Raw genomic sequence first — 15,329 nt, 5'->3', positions numbered from 1 at the left:
GTGATCTTGGAGGTAATTTCAACTTTTCCCCCATTCAATTTGATGGAGGCTGTTGGTTTTGTTATAAATAGCCTTCACTGTGTTGAGGTACATTCCTTATAAACCTAATATTTTAGGGCTTCTTATCATGAAGCGATACCTTTATCAAATGCTTTCTGTACATCTGTTTGATAATGCATGTTTTTAAAAAGTTTTATTTATTTGAAAGGCAGAATGATAATGAGAGAGAAAATGAGAAAGACAAAGACCTTCCATCCACTGGTTCATGCCCTAAATCTCTGAAATAGTTAGGGCGAGGTTAGGCCAAAGCCAAGAGCTAGGAGTTCTATCCAGATTTCCCACATGGGTAATGGGAACCCAAGTACTTTGGCCATCACCTGCTGCCTCCCAGGTGGTATTACCAGGATGCTGGATCAGAAGAGGAGGTACAACTTGATCACAGGTACTACAGTATGGGGTGCAGGGCTTCTAAGTGTGGCTTAACCCACTGCACTACAATGCCTATGCCATAATACAGTTTTTTATCTCTTTTTTTGTTTGATGTGATATATTATTTACTTGTGTGTGTTGAATCATCATCCTTACATTTTTGAGACAAGCCCTACTTGACCATGGTGTATAATCTTCTTAATGTGCTGTTTTCTTTTTCTAATGTATCCTTGTCTGGTTTTTAATTGGCTGATATTGGCTTTGTAGAATAAGTTTGGCAGGGGTTCCTCCCTTTCAGTACTTCGGAATACCTTGAGAAGAATTGGTATTGGTTTTTTTAAATTAAAGTTTTGATTAATTTAATTTTGATTTTAAAGTAAAAAACACATTATTTACTTGAAAGATGGGGATGGAGATATGGAAATGGAGAGTGAAATCTTCCATCCACTGATTCATTCCCTAAATGTTCACATTAGCCAGGACTGGCACAAAACTTGTTGCAAAACTCCCATGTGGGTGGCATTGCCCACTTGAACCTTCACTGTTGCCTCTAAGGGTGCACATTAGCAGGAAGCTGGAATCAGAAGAATGGTGGAGACTCAAATCCAGGCACTCTGCTATGAAATGGGGGCATTGTTAGGAGACTTTTTATTATTGATTCAGTCTTATTTGATCTATCCAGGTTTTGCAGTTCTCATGGTTCTATTTTGATAGGTTAAATGTCTTTAGAAATTTATCAGGTTCTAGAATTTCTTTTTTTTTTTATATTTATTTATTTGAAAATCAGAGTTACACAGAAAAAGAATGAGAGGCAGAGAGAGAGAGAGGTCTTCCATGTGCTGGTTCACTCCCCAGATGGCTGCAATGGCCAGAGCTGTGCCGATCTGAAGCCAGGAGCCAGCAGCTTCTTCTGGGTCTTCCATCAGGGTGCAGGGGCCCAAGGACTTGGGCCACCTTATACTGCTTTCCCAGGCCATAGCAGAGAGCTGGATCAGAAGTGGAGCAGCTGGGACTCGAACCGGTGCCCATAGGGGATGCCAGCCCTGGTCGTGGCGGCTTTACCCACTATGCCACAGCACTGGCCCCAGGATTTCTAATTTGTCGGTTATATAGTTGTGCATAATGGGCCTCATGTCTTTTTTGTTGTTGTTGTTGTATTTCTTTTTATTTTAAGATTTATTTATTGATTTAAAGGAAGACTTACAGAGAGAGAGGGAGATACAGAGAGGGAAGGAGGGGGAGAGAGAGGGAGAGAGAGGTAGTAGGAGAGAGACAGAGAGAGAGAGAAGATACATACACCCCATTGATTTGTTTTTTTTTTTTTTTCCCAAAATGGCTACAATGGTAAGGGCTGGGTCAGGCTGAAGCCAGGAGATAGAAGCTTCATCTGGGTTTCCCACAGGGGTGCAGGAGCCAAAGCACTTGGGCCATTCTCTGCTGCTTTCCCAGGTCATTAGCAGGGAACTAGATTGGAAATGGAATAGCTTGGACACAAACCGGCACCCATGCCTGTGTCACAGGTGGTTGCTTAACCTGTTATGCAACAATTCTAGCCCTGTGCATTTTTTTTTTAATTTTTAAATTTTTTAAGATTTATCTATTTATTTGAAAGGTGGAGTTACAGAGAGGCAGAGGCAGAGAGAGAGACAGATCTTCCACTCGCTGGTTCACTTCCCAAATGGCTACAGCAGCCCAAGCTGGGCCGATCCAAAGCCAGGAGCCAGGATCTTCCTCCAGGTCTCCCATGCAGGTGCCACAGCAGAGAACTGGATCGGAAGAGGAGCAGCCAGGTCTCAAACTGGCACCCCTATAGGATGCAGATGGCAGCTTTACCTGCTACACCACAGCGCCGGCCCAGGTGCATTTATTTTTGAAGGCTATTTTTTCTACATCACTGATTTTGAACAGTTTGATTATGATGTTCCTTTGGTGTACTTTTCTTGTTTTTTTTTTTTTTTTTTTTTTTTAATGTTTTTATTGAGCTTCTTTGGTCCTTTTGTCTTCAAACTTTTTTTTCTTTCCTTTTTACACATTTATTAGCTTACATGAAATTATCTCATAGCTCACTAATTCTCTCCCTTTTTTAAAAAAATTATTTATTTGAAAGTTTCACAGGGAGAGGAGGAACAGAGAGAGAGAGAGAGAGAAAGAGAGAGGGAGGGAGAGAGATCTTCCATCTGTCGGTTCATTCCCCAGCTGGCCATAATGGCCAGAGCTGTGCCGATCTGAAGCCAGGAGCGAGTAGCTTCTTTTGGGTCTCCCATGTTGGGGCAGGGATCCCAAGGACCTGGGCCATCTTTTACTGCTTTCCCAGGCCATAGCAGAGAGCTGGATCGGAAGTGGGGCAGCCAGGACTCGAACCAGCGCCCATATGAGATGTCAGCACTGCAGGCAGTGGCTTTACCCGCTATGCCACAGTGCCAGCCCCACAATTCTCTTTTAAATAAAGTTGCTCTCTCTTTTTTACTTAAAAAATCGGTTATTTTCATTTTATTTGAAAAGCAGAGAGACAGAAGCAGAGTGCAAGACCCAGAGCATTCATAAATGGATTTATGTTTCACTCCCTAAAAGCCTGCCATAGCCAAGGCTGGGCCAGGCTGAAGTCAGCAGCCTGTAATTCCATCTGAGTCTCCCATGTAGGTGGCAGGGACACAAGCACTTGGCCCATCATCTGCTGCCTCACAGGATATGCATAGCAGGTGGCTGGATTGGAAGCAGAGTAACTGAACCAGACACTCAACATGGGATGCAGGCATTCCAATGACTGTGTAACCCTGTGCCAAATGCTCGCCCACAAATTGAGCATATTTTCTTGTGCAATATTTTTACTTGTCCATTAAAAAAATATTTATTTTCTTGAGAGGCAGAGTTACAGGATGAGAGAAGAGACATAGATCTTCCATCTCAGATGGCCAAAAAAAAAAAAAAAAAAAAAAAAAGGCCAGGACTGGGCCAGACCAAACCCAGGAGCCAGGAGCTTCTCCCAGGTCTCCCATGTGGGTACGGGGGTCCAATTACTTGGACCATCTTCCACCGCCTTCCCAGGCACATTAGCAGGGAGCTGGATCAGAAGGAGCAACCGGGACTCAAACCTGCGCCCGATGCTGGGGTTGCAGGAGGCAGCCTTACCCACTATGCCATAACTCTGTCCCCTAATTGTTCATTTTTATAAGTCTTCATTAGATCATCTGTAAATCCTTTTGTGGATATTTATAGGAAATGGCTTCATCTACTCCATTAGCTGAATTTTTCACATACTTAATGGTATTTTGTAAGAACGTAGTTCTTAATATACTTAACTTTTTAGAAACTCATTAAATTATTATCGCTTTTATGTTCTTTTTAAAAAATCTTTGTTTACTTCAAGATGTGCAGATTTTCTCTTCAAAATTTTGAAGGTCTTTTCCATTACTACTTTTTTTGTCTCGTTGTTTTTAAGATCTGTTCTTTGTGTGTGTGTGTGTGTGTGTGTGTGTGTGTATTTCATTTTATTCTGCTTAGAATTCATGTCCTTTTTAAAATCTGGGAAATGCTGGCCCCTTTTAATTATAGTTGTTCCCTATTTTTTCTTTTCTCTTTTTCCGCATCTCTGTTAAATCTTTCTGTTAAAACTTCTCCATGTCTCTGAATTTGTTTGTTTTTTCATATTTTCTATTACTTTGTCTCTGCACTATGTTCTTGGTAATTTCTTTCTTTCTTCTGATTCCCTAATTGTATCCTGAGTTGTGTGTAATTTGCTGTTTAATTGTACACCGAGTTTCTGTCTTCTGTTATTTTTCATTTCCAGAAGTTCTGTTTGGTAGACTTTCATATGTGCCTGGTCTGTTTTCTGTTATTTGTTTAGCTTTCAATCATTCCCTTTTTAAAAAAAGGCATGCAAAATTTATTTTATCCCATATCTAATAAGTAAAGTAGCTGTGTTCTTTGAGGGTTTGTTTTGCAATTTGGTTTTATCCTGATTATTTTTTGTAGTAGTTTGTTTCATTGTGTTTTTTTGATTGTGAAAATCAACCTTGACTGAGACCTCAGGATTACTAGCTGTTCTGTTCTATTTCTGTTATCAGCTTGCTTTCCCATTCTCTGTAGAGGTTTCTTAGAGTTTTCCCCATTTCCCATAAACTTTGATCTTATATCTCTCTATCATAAAAAACAAAAAGCAGAAAAACAGAACAAAAGCCTACCTCCTTTTGTTCCATTTATCTTATATTCACCTAACAATATATATGCAATAAACAGTATGGGCTGAACTGCTTGGTGCTGAAGATACAGAGGTATAGGAAATAATTCTATTCTTTTCCGTTTGGAGCACATGATACCTGGAATGGAGGAAATGTGGGTTAAAAATTATGGATATAATTAATTAAGACTGTGACAAAGTAAAGTCAGTTGGAGAGTAGAATACTGGGGACAGTATTATAGTAGTACTATAGGCTAAAGGACAACAGAATTCAGATAGTACTAGCAGTATTCCAATAATACTTATAGTAAATATTAAGAGGTTACATCTTAAGATGATAAGGAATTAATTACTTTTCCAAAGTAGGAGGTTAGGAACTGCATGTTTGTTAAGCCACAGGAGGGGATACGAATTATGTAATATTGTATTAATTTTAAAACAAATTTAAATGTCTAAAGTGGAAAATCTGGACCTATTTTTAGTGCTATGTTCAATATAGGTACTTTTCTATAATTAGCTTCAAATTTTTCATAATATTGAGAGAAAGAAATTGATAATGGGGATTTATGATTGATTTGTCTGTTATCAATACTGTATGTAGCAACTTAGTTCCATTAAGCTGAATACATGTATCCAAAGTTAGAGTGACTATAATTTTTTTCAGAATGAGGGCTTTGAAAGGGACGGTAGTAGGGAGGATGAGGAATAAAAGCAAAGTGAAACTTTTTTAGCTTTAACATTCTGCAGAACAGTCTTGGAAATTGACATCCTTAGAACTGAGAGTTGTAGGCAGGTTTATTATTTACCTACCCAAACTAATCAGCATTTATTGGGATCTACTTGGACTAAAGGTTGTAAAGATGACTAACATTTTCTTGAGAGTAATCAAGGAATCAAGGAATGAGAGTTCATTCTGAGCACTAGTGTGTTATAAATTATTGGACAATGATGGCCTTAGCTTTTACATAAAATTTGTATTAGAGATGATATATTCGGAAAAGCCTCAAAAATGGTATAAGTGGTTAGCAAGAATTTTTTAAAAATAGTATTTGAGCAGAAAAGGGTAACTATATTTTAAGAATTTTATATTATTACTTTTTAGTTATCTTTGATTTTGTAATTTGAGTAATATTTATAACAGTATGTACATTTTATTTAATGTGAAGAACTAGCTTATATGATTACACATGTTGACAAATATGGTATTTTTATTTGCAAATTAACTTCAGAGAGCTTTAATATGTATATCCTAAGCTAAGTGAAGTAAAAAGAAATTTTTATATTATTCTCTCATAAAGGGGCAGATTATATATTGATAATTATTGTTATTATTAACAATAATATTACTGGTAATACTTTACATTAGTTACTTCTACAGTGTTCAAAACACTTCAGCTTTCATTCTCAGCTGATTTTCATAACAGCCTGATAGGATAAAATTTATCTTCCTTTTACAAATCAGAAAAAGAAAGACTAGCAAGATTGTCATATTCAGTACTTCAATACTATCTCAAGATATTTTATGGTGAAATATTACAATATCAGTATCTCCTTTCTTATCTTTAGACTATAATTTGTATTTTTAATTTGTAGATGAAAATAAAATGTTACCTGCAAGATCAGGATGTACAATAGAAGATCATGTAATTGCAGGAAATGTAGAAGAATTTCGTAAAGATTTCATTTCTAGAATATGGTTGACCTACAGAGAAGAATTTCCTCAAATAGAAGGCTCAGCTTTGACAACTGACTGTGGTTGGGGCTGTACATTGAGAACTGGACAGATGTTGTTGGCTCAAGGACTTATACTACACTTTCTTGGTAGAGGTAAATTACATCTGTGTTGTTTAAACTCCATCTTGTCTATTGCATAAAATTCCATGATATTAATTTATTGACTCTCGGATATTTTCTGAAGGTGTAACTAATCTGGCATATTACAGTTTTATTGAACTGAGTGGCCAAATATAACTTTCATTATTCCCTTTTAAAAATACATTATAAATATACCTTTTTTTTTTTTTTTTTTGACAGGCAGAGTGGACAGTGAGAGAGAGACAGAGAGAAAGGTCTTCCTTTTGCCGTTGGTTCACCCTCCAATGGCTGCCATGGCCGGTGTGCTGCGGCCGGCGCACTGCGCTGATCCGAAGGCCAGGTGCTTCTCCTGGTCTCCCATGGGGTGCAGGGCCCAAGCACCTGGGCCATCCTCCACTGCACTCCCTGGCCACAGCATAGAGCTGGCCTGAAAGAGGGGCAACCGGGACAGAATCTGGCGCCCCGACCGGGACTAGAACCCGGTGTGCCAGCGCCGCTAGGCAGAGGATTAGCCTGTTGAGCCGCGGCACCAGTCGATATACCTTTTTTTTTTTTTTTAATTTATTTATTTGTTTGAAAGGCAGAGTTACAGAGAGGTAGGGACAGAGAAAGAGAGAGAGAGAGAGAGAGAGAGAGGTCTTCCATCCGCTGGTTCACTTCCCAAATGGCCACAACGGCCAGAGCTTCCTCCAGGTTGCCCATTAAGGACTTGGGCCACCTTCTGCTGCTTTCCCAGGACATTGCAGAGAACTGGATTGAAAGTGGAGCAGCCAGGACTCGAACCAGTGCCCAAATAAGATGCTGGCACTGCAGGTGATGGTTTTACCCGCATATGCCACAGCACTGACCCCCTAATATACCTTTTATTTTTCATCATCACCATGAAATTTAGTTCAAATTTTAGTAACCTTTAGATTTTTTGGGGGCATTACTTTCCCTTTTAGTTGAACTCTGGATTATATTCAGTGAGTCCTGGGCAAGTGAATAGTTGTGATTTTGGTGAGATAATTTATAATTTTTATTTGTTTTCATTTGATTTGAAAGAGAGAGAGAGACAAACATGAAGAGAGCTTTTATTTACTGGTTCACTCCCCAAGTGCCTGTAACAAACAGGTTGAAGCCAGGAGTGTAGAACTTATTTTAGGTCTTGCATGTGAGCAGCAGAGACTTAGCTACCTGAGCCATCATCCACTGCTTCCTAAAGTGGGCACCACAGGAAGCTGGAACCTGAAGTAGAACTGGGCTTTAAACCTAGCTATTCTGATATAGGATGTAGGTGTCCCAAGTAGCATCCTAACCACTGTATCAAATGTCCACCCTGTTTATGTTTTTTAAATCTTAAGAGTTTAAGAGTTAATAACCAGAATTAATGTTTCTTTATTTTTCCCTACATAGTGATAATTCTTTAAAATTATTTTTATAAATATGACTATAATTATTTACATTCAATTGATTATATTCTTTTAAATCCTCAAAAATTTTATTGACATCTAACATATACATATTATCTATATATTTCCTAATGGAACACCTTCTATTAGTCAATTTTTATAATGTGAATATTTGTCAAGGGATTTTAGTGTACTGTTTTAAGCTGTAATATCTAATTATTACTGAATATTATCATCTTTTTTTAAAGTGTTAAGCAGTATTCTTATAATGCATGACAAATATTTAGTAGGCTTCCATAGAAATTACTTAGAATGTTTTTTGTAGAGTGGTGTGAATAATATAAGGAAAAGGAATATTTTTTATTATTTTTTTATTTTTTATTTATTGATTTATTTTTTGACAGGCAGAGTGGACAGTGAGAGAGAGAGAGACAGAGAGAAAGGTCTTCCTTTGCCGTTGGTTCACCCTCCAATGGCTGCTGCGGCAGGCGCGCTGCGGCCAGTGCACCGCACTGATCAGATGGCAGGAGCCAGGTGCTTCTCCTGGTCTCCCATGGGGTGCAGGGCCCAAGCACTTGGGCCGTCCTCCACTGCACTCCCTGGCCACAGCAGAGAGCTGGCCTGGAAGAGGGGCAACCGGGACAGAATCCGGCGCCTCGACCAGGACTAGAATCCGGTGTGCCGGCGCCGCAAGGCGGGGGATTAGCCTAGTGAGCTGCGGCGCCGGCCAGAAAAGGAATATTTTTAAAAAGATTTATTTGTTTATTTGAAATGCAGAGTTATGACACAGAGTGAGGGAGGGAGGGAGAGAGAGAGAGATCTTCAATCTGCTGGTTCACTTCCCAAATGGCCACAATGGCTGGAGCTGGGCCGATCCAAAGCCAGGAGCCAGGAGCTTCTTTTGGGCTTCCCAAGTGAGCTCAGGGGCTTAAGCACTTTGGTCATATTCCATTGCTTTCTCAGGCATATTAGCAGGGAGCTGGATTGGAAGTGGAGCTGCCGGGACTCAAACCCACTCCCATATGGGATGCCGGCGCTGCAGGTGGTGGCTTTACCTGCTATGCCACAGTGCCAGCCCCTGGAAAGGGAATTTTTAAACTGATTTTGTGGGTTACTTTATTTGTAGTTTTGTATAATCAAGGGCAATGATTGAATCATATAATAGTCCTCACTAGGTCTTTGAATCTATGTTTTATTTTGTTAATTTAAAATTATGTATTTTTAATAACTTTTTATATAAAGTAACTATAACTTTTGTTATTAGAAGCAGTGATGTAATGGGTATATTTAATTTTTTTACCTTTGATCTTTCATGATTATATTAGCTTTTCATTTACTAGAGAATTGGTATTACTCCTTAAAAATATGTAGTTATTCTAAAAGAATGTGTAGGAAAATGTAGTCTAAAAAATGTAAAATTTCTGTGATCAAACTTCTGCTTTAACATGTGATCAAAACATAATCCACTTTCCAAAGATATTTATTCATGTCATATATTGTTAGTAAATATCTTTGTCATGCCTTTGGATAGTCGAGATTAGGTGTCTGATAAGCAGTCTAGTTATGGCATAAAAAGATTTTTCCATCTCAACATTGTTACAGGAAAGCATATTACAGAATTCCCCTTGTCTACCTGAATTTACTATCTTTTCTTTTGTTTTTGATTTTTGTGTTTTCCCCTGATTATATAGATATTATCATTTTAGGAACTGAAAACTATAGGAAAGTCCAGAGAATAATATAAACAGTCAGATATTAAAGTTATTGATATTGACTTATTTTTCTGATTGTATCATTTTTAAAGGAGCTTTTTTCTTTCAAAACATTATTTATTGGGGCCGTTGCTGTGGCACAGTGGGTAAAGCTACCGCCTGCAGTGCCAGCATCCCATATGGGCACCTGTTCAAGACCTGGCTGCTCCTCTTCTGATCCAGCTCTCTGCTATGGCCTGGGAAAGCAGTACAAGATGGCCCAAGTGCTTGGGCCCCTGCATCTGCATGGGAGACCTGTAAGAGGCTCCTGGCTCCTGGCTTTGGATCAGCCCAGCTCCAGCCATTGTGGCCATTGGGCAGTGAACCATTGGATGGAAGACCTCTCTCTCTCTCTCTCTCTGCCTCTCTGTAACTGCCTTTCAAATAAATAAATCTTTTAAAAACTTTATTTATTTGAGAGAGAGTGAGAGAGTAGGCTGCATGAGCATGCTCCTATCTGCTGTTTCACTCCCCAAAATGCCCCTGATGACCAGGACTGTGTTGAGACTGAAGCTGGGAGTTGGGAACTCATTCTAGGTCTCCTATGTGGGTGTCAGGAACCCGGTTACATGAGCTGTCACTGCTGCCTCTCAGTATCTGCACTAAAAGGAAGCTGGAGTCAGGAGACAGAAATGAGAAATGAACCCAAGCACTCTGATAAGGTGTTCAGGTATCTTAAGTACTAGACCAAATGTCTGCCTCTAAGCAGCTTTATTGGGATTTATTCCGTGTACCCTAAATTCATGCATTTAATCAACAATTAATTAGTTCTTAGGCTATTTATAGAGTTCTGAAACTATGACCCTACTCTAATTTTAGAACATTTTCATCATCCCCTAAAGAAACCTATAGCCATTAGTAGACATTCCAATACTTCTCCATACTCAATCATTATCTACTTTCTCTCTCTGTGTATTTACATATTCCTGAGTTTACTATTTTAGTTTAGTGATCCATGTAACTGTAAATTCTACCTACATATTTTAGTAGATTTGTTGAAATCTAACTAGTTAAAAAATCTGAACACCTTGCTTTGGAACTACTATAGCTTGGACCTGGCCTGATGCTTTGAACATTGAAAATTCAGACTCTGAATCGTGGACTTCTCACACCGTAAAAAAATTTACTGCATCATTTGAAGCCTCGCTTTCAGGGGAAAGAGAACTCAAAACTCCGACAATTTGTCTGAAGGAAACAATCGGGAAGTGTTCTGAGGATCACGAGACAGAAAATGAAATTTGTCATAGGAAAATCATCTCTTGGTTTGGTGACTCCCCCCTGGCGGCCTTTGGCTTACATCAACTAATAGAATATGGAAAGAAGTCTGGGAAGAAAGCTGGAGATTGGTATGGACCAGCTGTAGTTGCTCACATATTAAGGTATAATTGTTTTAAAACCTTTCATGTTTTACAAAGGTCCTCAAGCTCAGAGTTAGATTGCAATGCCTGTATATAATTGGAACTTTAAAAATGTAACTATGTTCATAAAAGAGCTCATATTTGCTAATGGGGAAAAAACACAGTGTATTGCAACACTAGTTACATTTAATTTATCTACTGACCAGTTTTTCTTCTCTTGTTCTTAGGTTTAAATATCCAGGGTCTCATTAGATTAGCTCATGGAGATGTTCTAAAAAAGTGACATCTCTTTCAACCTTGGAATATGCGTAACATAGTTTTTTTTTTTTTTTTTTTTTCTTAAATAGTTACCTGGGGCTGTAATGAACTAATAGTATAATGAAATGTCAATAGCTAAAATTGATGTTCTCAACATTTCTTTGCATACATCAGATTCTTGTGAATTGTAAATGTATGGGACTATTAATATTCTAATTATATAACAGAAAAAGTAAAGGGTCTTTGACATTCTGGGTGGTTAGAAAAAAATTGAAAATTTAATTTCACTATATCTTTTCACCTTTTCGTATGATTTATTTGGATGTTAAAATTTTTTTTAAGAAAGTTTAATTTGTTGTGTGTCCCATTATTAAAATAAACTGAATCATTAATAGGTCATATAAGCATAGTGTGTTACAGTGAATTTACTACATTTATAATCATATTTAAATTTAAAATTATTACAAAGCATTTTTCTGTATTAATGTATTTATCCTTCACAGGCTAGATGCTTATGGTTGAAAAAGCGTGTGCCTAATGTTGTTAATTAGATTGTTAATAGTGACAATTCCAGATTGTTGTGACATTTATTAAACATAATTTTTAAAGCATAGTTTCTACCATTTCAGATCTGTTTTTTGTAAAGTGCAAATAGTAAATATTTTAGCTTTTAGGTCTGATAAGATTTCTGTTGCCCATTTTTCTTCTTTTTTTTCTTTCAATCCTATAAAACTGTCAAAAACATTCTTATCTTGCTGGTGGTACAAAAACTGGCTATAGGGGCATAGTTTTCCAATCTCTTTTTTATACTAACATAGGAACATGCATATAATAGGGCATTTTCAGTTAAAGAATTATAAAGACACAGTTAAATTAAAAAAATTGTATTTCCCCAATTTGCATAATTTTCTTTTACAGATTGTTATTGTGATTTTTTTCGAATCTTGTACACCATTGGGAACATTAAACTCACTGATAAATATTTTTCTTTCTTTTTTTTTTTAGACAGGCAGAGTTAGACAGTGAGAGAGAGAGACAGAGAAAAAGGTCTTCCTTCCGTTGGTTCACCCTTCAAATGGCCACTACAGCCAGCGTGCTGCGCCGATCCGAAGCCAGGAGCCAGGTGCTTCCTCCTGGTCTCCCATGCGGGTGCAGGGCCCAAGCACTTGGGCCATCCTCCACTGCACTATTGGGCTACAGCAGAGAGCTGGACTGGAAGAGAAGCAATTGGGACAGAATCCGGCACCCCAACTGGGACTAGAACCCCGGGTGCTAGTGCCACAGGCAGAGGATTAGCCAAGTGAGCTGTGGCGCCGGCCAGAAATATTTTTTAATTTGCAGTTTTACTTAGTATTCCAAGACTTGAAATTAAGAAATTCATATTTTCAAATCATATGTTTTTGAATGAAGGAAAAGATAGTCATGTTATTGTTTGAAGAAAAATTATAAGTGTACCAGAGTACAAACGTAGTAATTCACTTCTGTGAACAAATCTTGAAGCATGTTGTAATACCACTGGTTAGAAAATGCTTAATATAGCCAGTTGAGTGGTTGTGAGGAGGGTATGTCCTTATACCCAAAGTTTTTTCACATATGATACAACTTAGTTTTAGTGTTCCTTTAGTACTTTAGTGTAATATTTGAGTTTGAAAAATTTAACTTGATTTCTAAAACTGTGCAGATGATAGTTTTTGCAGCAGATACTGTAGGTTAAGTAGGAAAGTCAGGTAAATGATGGTCTTTTTTTTCTCTCATAAATGATATCCCTAGTTGCTACCTGGAAATGCTAGTTAAGATTTTAAAGGATGACACTTGTTATTTTCTTAGAAAAGCGGTTGAAGAAGCAAGACACCCTGATTTACAAGGGATAACGGTTTATGTTGCACAGGATTGTACAGGTAATGGATGTAAATAATACTAATTTTTGTCTGTTTTAGTTGTTTAGACTTTTCATATGTGTTTAGGTTATCCTCCCATTTATACTGTAAATGATTAGGACAGTAGCATATTCCTACATAGCACCCTATATTTAGTAGGCACTTATTAAATATTTTTGATTGAGTATATTCTCTGAATTATTAAATACAATGTTAAAATAAACTCTCAAAATTTCATGATTTAAAATAACTACTTTAAAAGAGATAGATGGGAAAATTTAACATAGGTATATACTTGGGCAGCATGTGTAACAATTACCATCTCACTGGTGAATGTGTTTCAAAGAAAAGACAATCTTTAGTTTATCTTACAAAAACTGAGTATGTACTTTAGTAAATCATTTAATGCCTAATGATGCAGTTGTTGTCCAGATGCAAATATTAAAAAAAATTTGTTTGAGAGCCAGAGAGTCAGAGAAAGAGCTAAAGAGAGAGACAAATCTGCCATCTACTGGTTCACTCCCCAAATGCCTGCAACAGCCAGGGCTGGACTGGGGCAGAAGCTGGAAGTCAGGAATGCTCCCGTGTCTCCCATGTGGATCACAGGAGATCACATGGATCATTTACTTGAGCCATCACAGCTTCCTCCCAGAGTCTGCATTAATTGGAAGCTGGAATTAGGAGCTAGAGCTGGTAGTTGAATCCAGGTTCACCTATTTGGGATATGGCCATCTTTTTTTTTTTGGTAAAGATTTATTTATTATTTGAAAGAGTTACAGAGAGAGGAGGCAAGTCATAGAGAAACAGAGGGATCTTCCATCAGTTGGTTCACTCCCTAGATGGCTGTTAACAGCCAGACCAGGCTAAAGCCAGGAGCCAGGAGCTTCTTCCAGGTCTCCCACATGGGTGGCAGGGGCCCAAGAACTTAAGCCATCCTCTGCTGCTTTTCCCAAGCCATTAACAGGGAGCTGGAAAGGGAGTCGAACAGCTGGGACTTGAACTGGCACCCGTATAGGACAGCAGCATCGCAGGCAGTGGCTTTATTCACTACACCAAAATGCCAGGCCCATGATGTGGGCATCTTAATTGTTGGGCTAACTGCCTACTTCTGTTGTTCAGACTTTTGCTTTTTTGTTTATTTTGGTTTTCTGATTGATGATCAATTTCTGTAGTAATTTGGAACTCTGTTGGGGATAAAATAGAGATTTTAATTTCCTAATAAAATAATAGTTCTTTCAATGAAAGAAGTTCTTTCAATGAAGCCACTTCATTCTGTTATTTAATATTTTAGAAATACTGTTAAGAATGAAATATATTAATGTTTTAGAGATGTTAAATATATTTCATTCATGTTTAATATAAGAATATATACAAAGTGTTTAAGATTACCCTGATAACTGACCAGTATTTGTTGTGTGGAAAGAATGGTTACCAAATACAATTTAATTTTACCTTTAGTTAAGGTTAATTTCCTTTTAAAGAAAGATTGTTAGCCATAATTATAACCATATGAAAATGAAAGTTAAAAATTTTCAGATGAATGTATAGTTTTACAGGTACTGTATTTTTCAGGTAGGTAGTCTTGCAAATAAAATGTGCTTTAAGAGTTCTGATTAAGCCTAAAGATGTGCTTAAGCAGTCATTAAATAAATTTACCTTTTTATGCTTATATAGCTATCAGTCTCAGTCTTTCTTATGTAGTTACTTAATTAAATGAACAATACAAAGTTCCTCATTATATAAGTAGTTTATGTAATTTGAAGTAATTCTTAAAATTGTTATTCATGTTTAAGAATCCTAAAGGGAGAATTTTATAAGTGTAGTTTTGATAGACTCAATTAGGATTTAGGTGAAGTCAGAATCTGTCAATGATTTTTTTTCCCTCTTCTGTCTTCATTAGTGTTTTTAAAGGTTTCATATTCCATTTGTTTCACTCTTTTTTATTTTATTTTATTTTTATTTATTTATTTTTTTAGTTTTTGACAGGCAGAGTGGACAGTGAGAGAGAGAGACAGAGAGAAAGGTCTTCTTTTTCCATTGGTTCACCCCCCCAATGGCCACCGCAGCCAGTTCACCCCCAAATGGCCACCACGGCCGGTTCACCCCCCAATGGCGCGCTGATCCAAAGCCAGGAGCCAGGTGCCTCTCCTGGTCTCCCATGGGGTGCAGTGCCTAAGGACTTGGGCCATCCTCCAATGCACTCCTGGGCCACAGCAGAGAGCTGGACAGAAAGAGGAGCAACCGGACAGAATCCGGTGCCCCGACTGGGACTA

The 15,329-nt window shown here is 37.8% G+C and overlaps 1 protein-coding gene across 47 annotated transcripts in view; it reads left to right on the top strand.

Moving 5' to 3' along the window:
- ATG4C (autophagy related 4C cysteine peptidase) overlaps nucleotides 1-15,329 on the top strand; it is a 99,014-nt gene that overhangs the window by 37,024 nt on the left and 46,661 nt on the right. For 33 of the 47 annotated variants that reach the window (XR_016210997.1, XR_016210992.1, XR_016210993.1 and 30 more), the window contains 3 exons: nucleotides 6,200-6,433; nucleotides 10,612-10,942; nucleotides 13,007-13,077. Coding sequence is in view for 29 of the 47 variants with exons in the window: in XM_089300552.1 (XP_089156678.1) it covers nucleotides 6,200-6,433; nucleotides 10,612-10,942; nucleotides 13,007-13,077 (636 nt within the window). In the remaining 18 variants the exon portion in view is untranslated. The remainder of the gene's footprint in view (nucleotides 1-6,199; nucleotides 6,434-10,611; nucleotides 10,943-13,006; nucleotides 13,078-15,329) is intronic. The other 14 variants (XR_016211003.1, XR_016211004.1, XR_016211002.1 and 11 more) reach the window with 1 other exon arrangement.

Source organism: Oryctolagus cuniculus, chromosome 7 (genome assembly GCF_051225735.1).
Source record: "Oryctolagus cuniculus isolate XC-2025 breed Fujian yellow rabbit chromosome 7, ASM5122573v1, whole genome shotgun sequence".
NCBI lineage: Eukaryota > Metazoa > Chordata > Mammalia > Lagomorpha > Leporidae > Oryctolagus > Oryctolagus cuniculus.
Note: the sequence above shows the minus strand (reverse complement) of the source record. Positions and strands in the feature narration are given on the sequence as shown.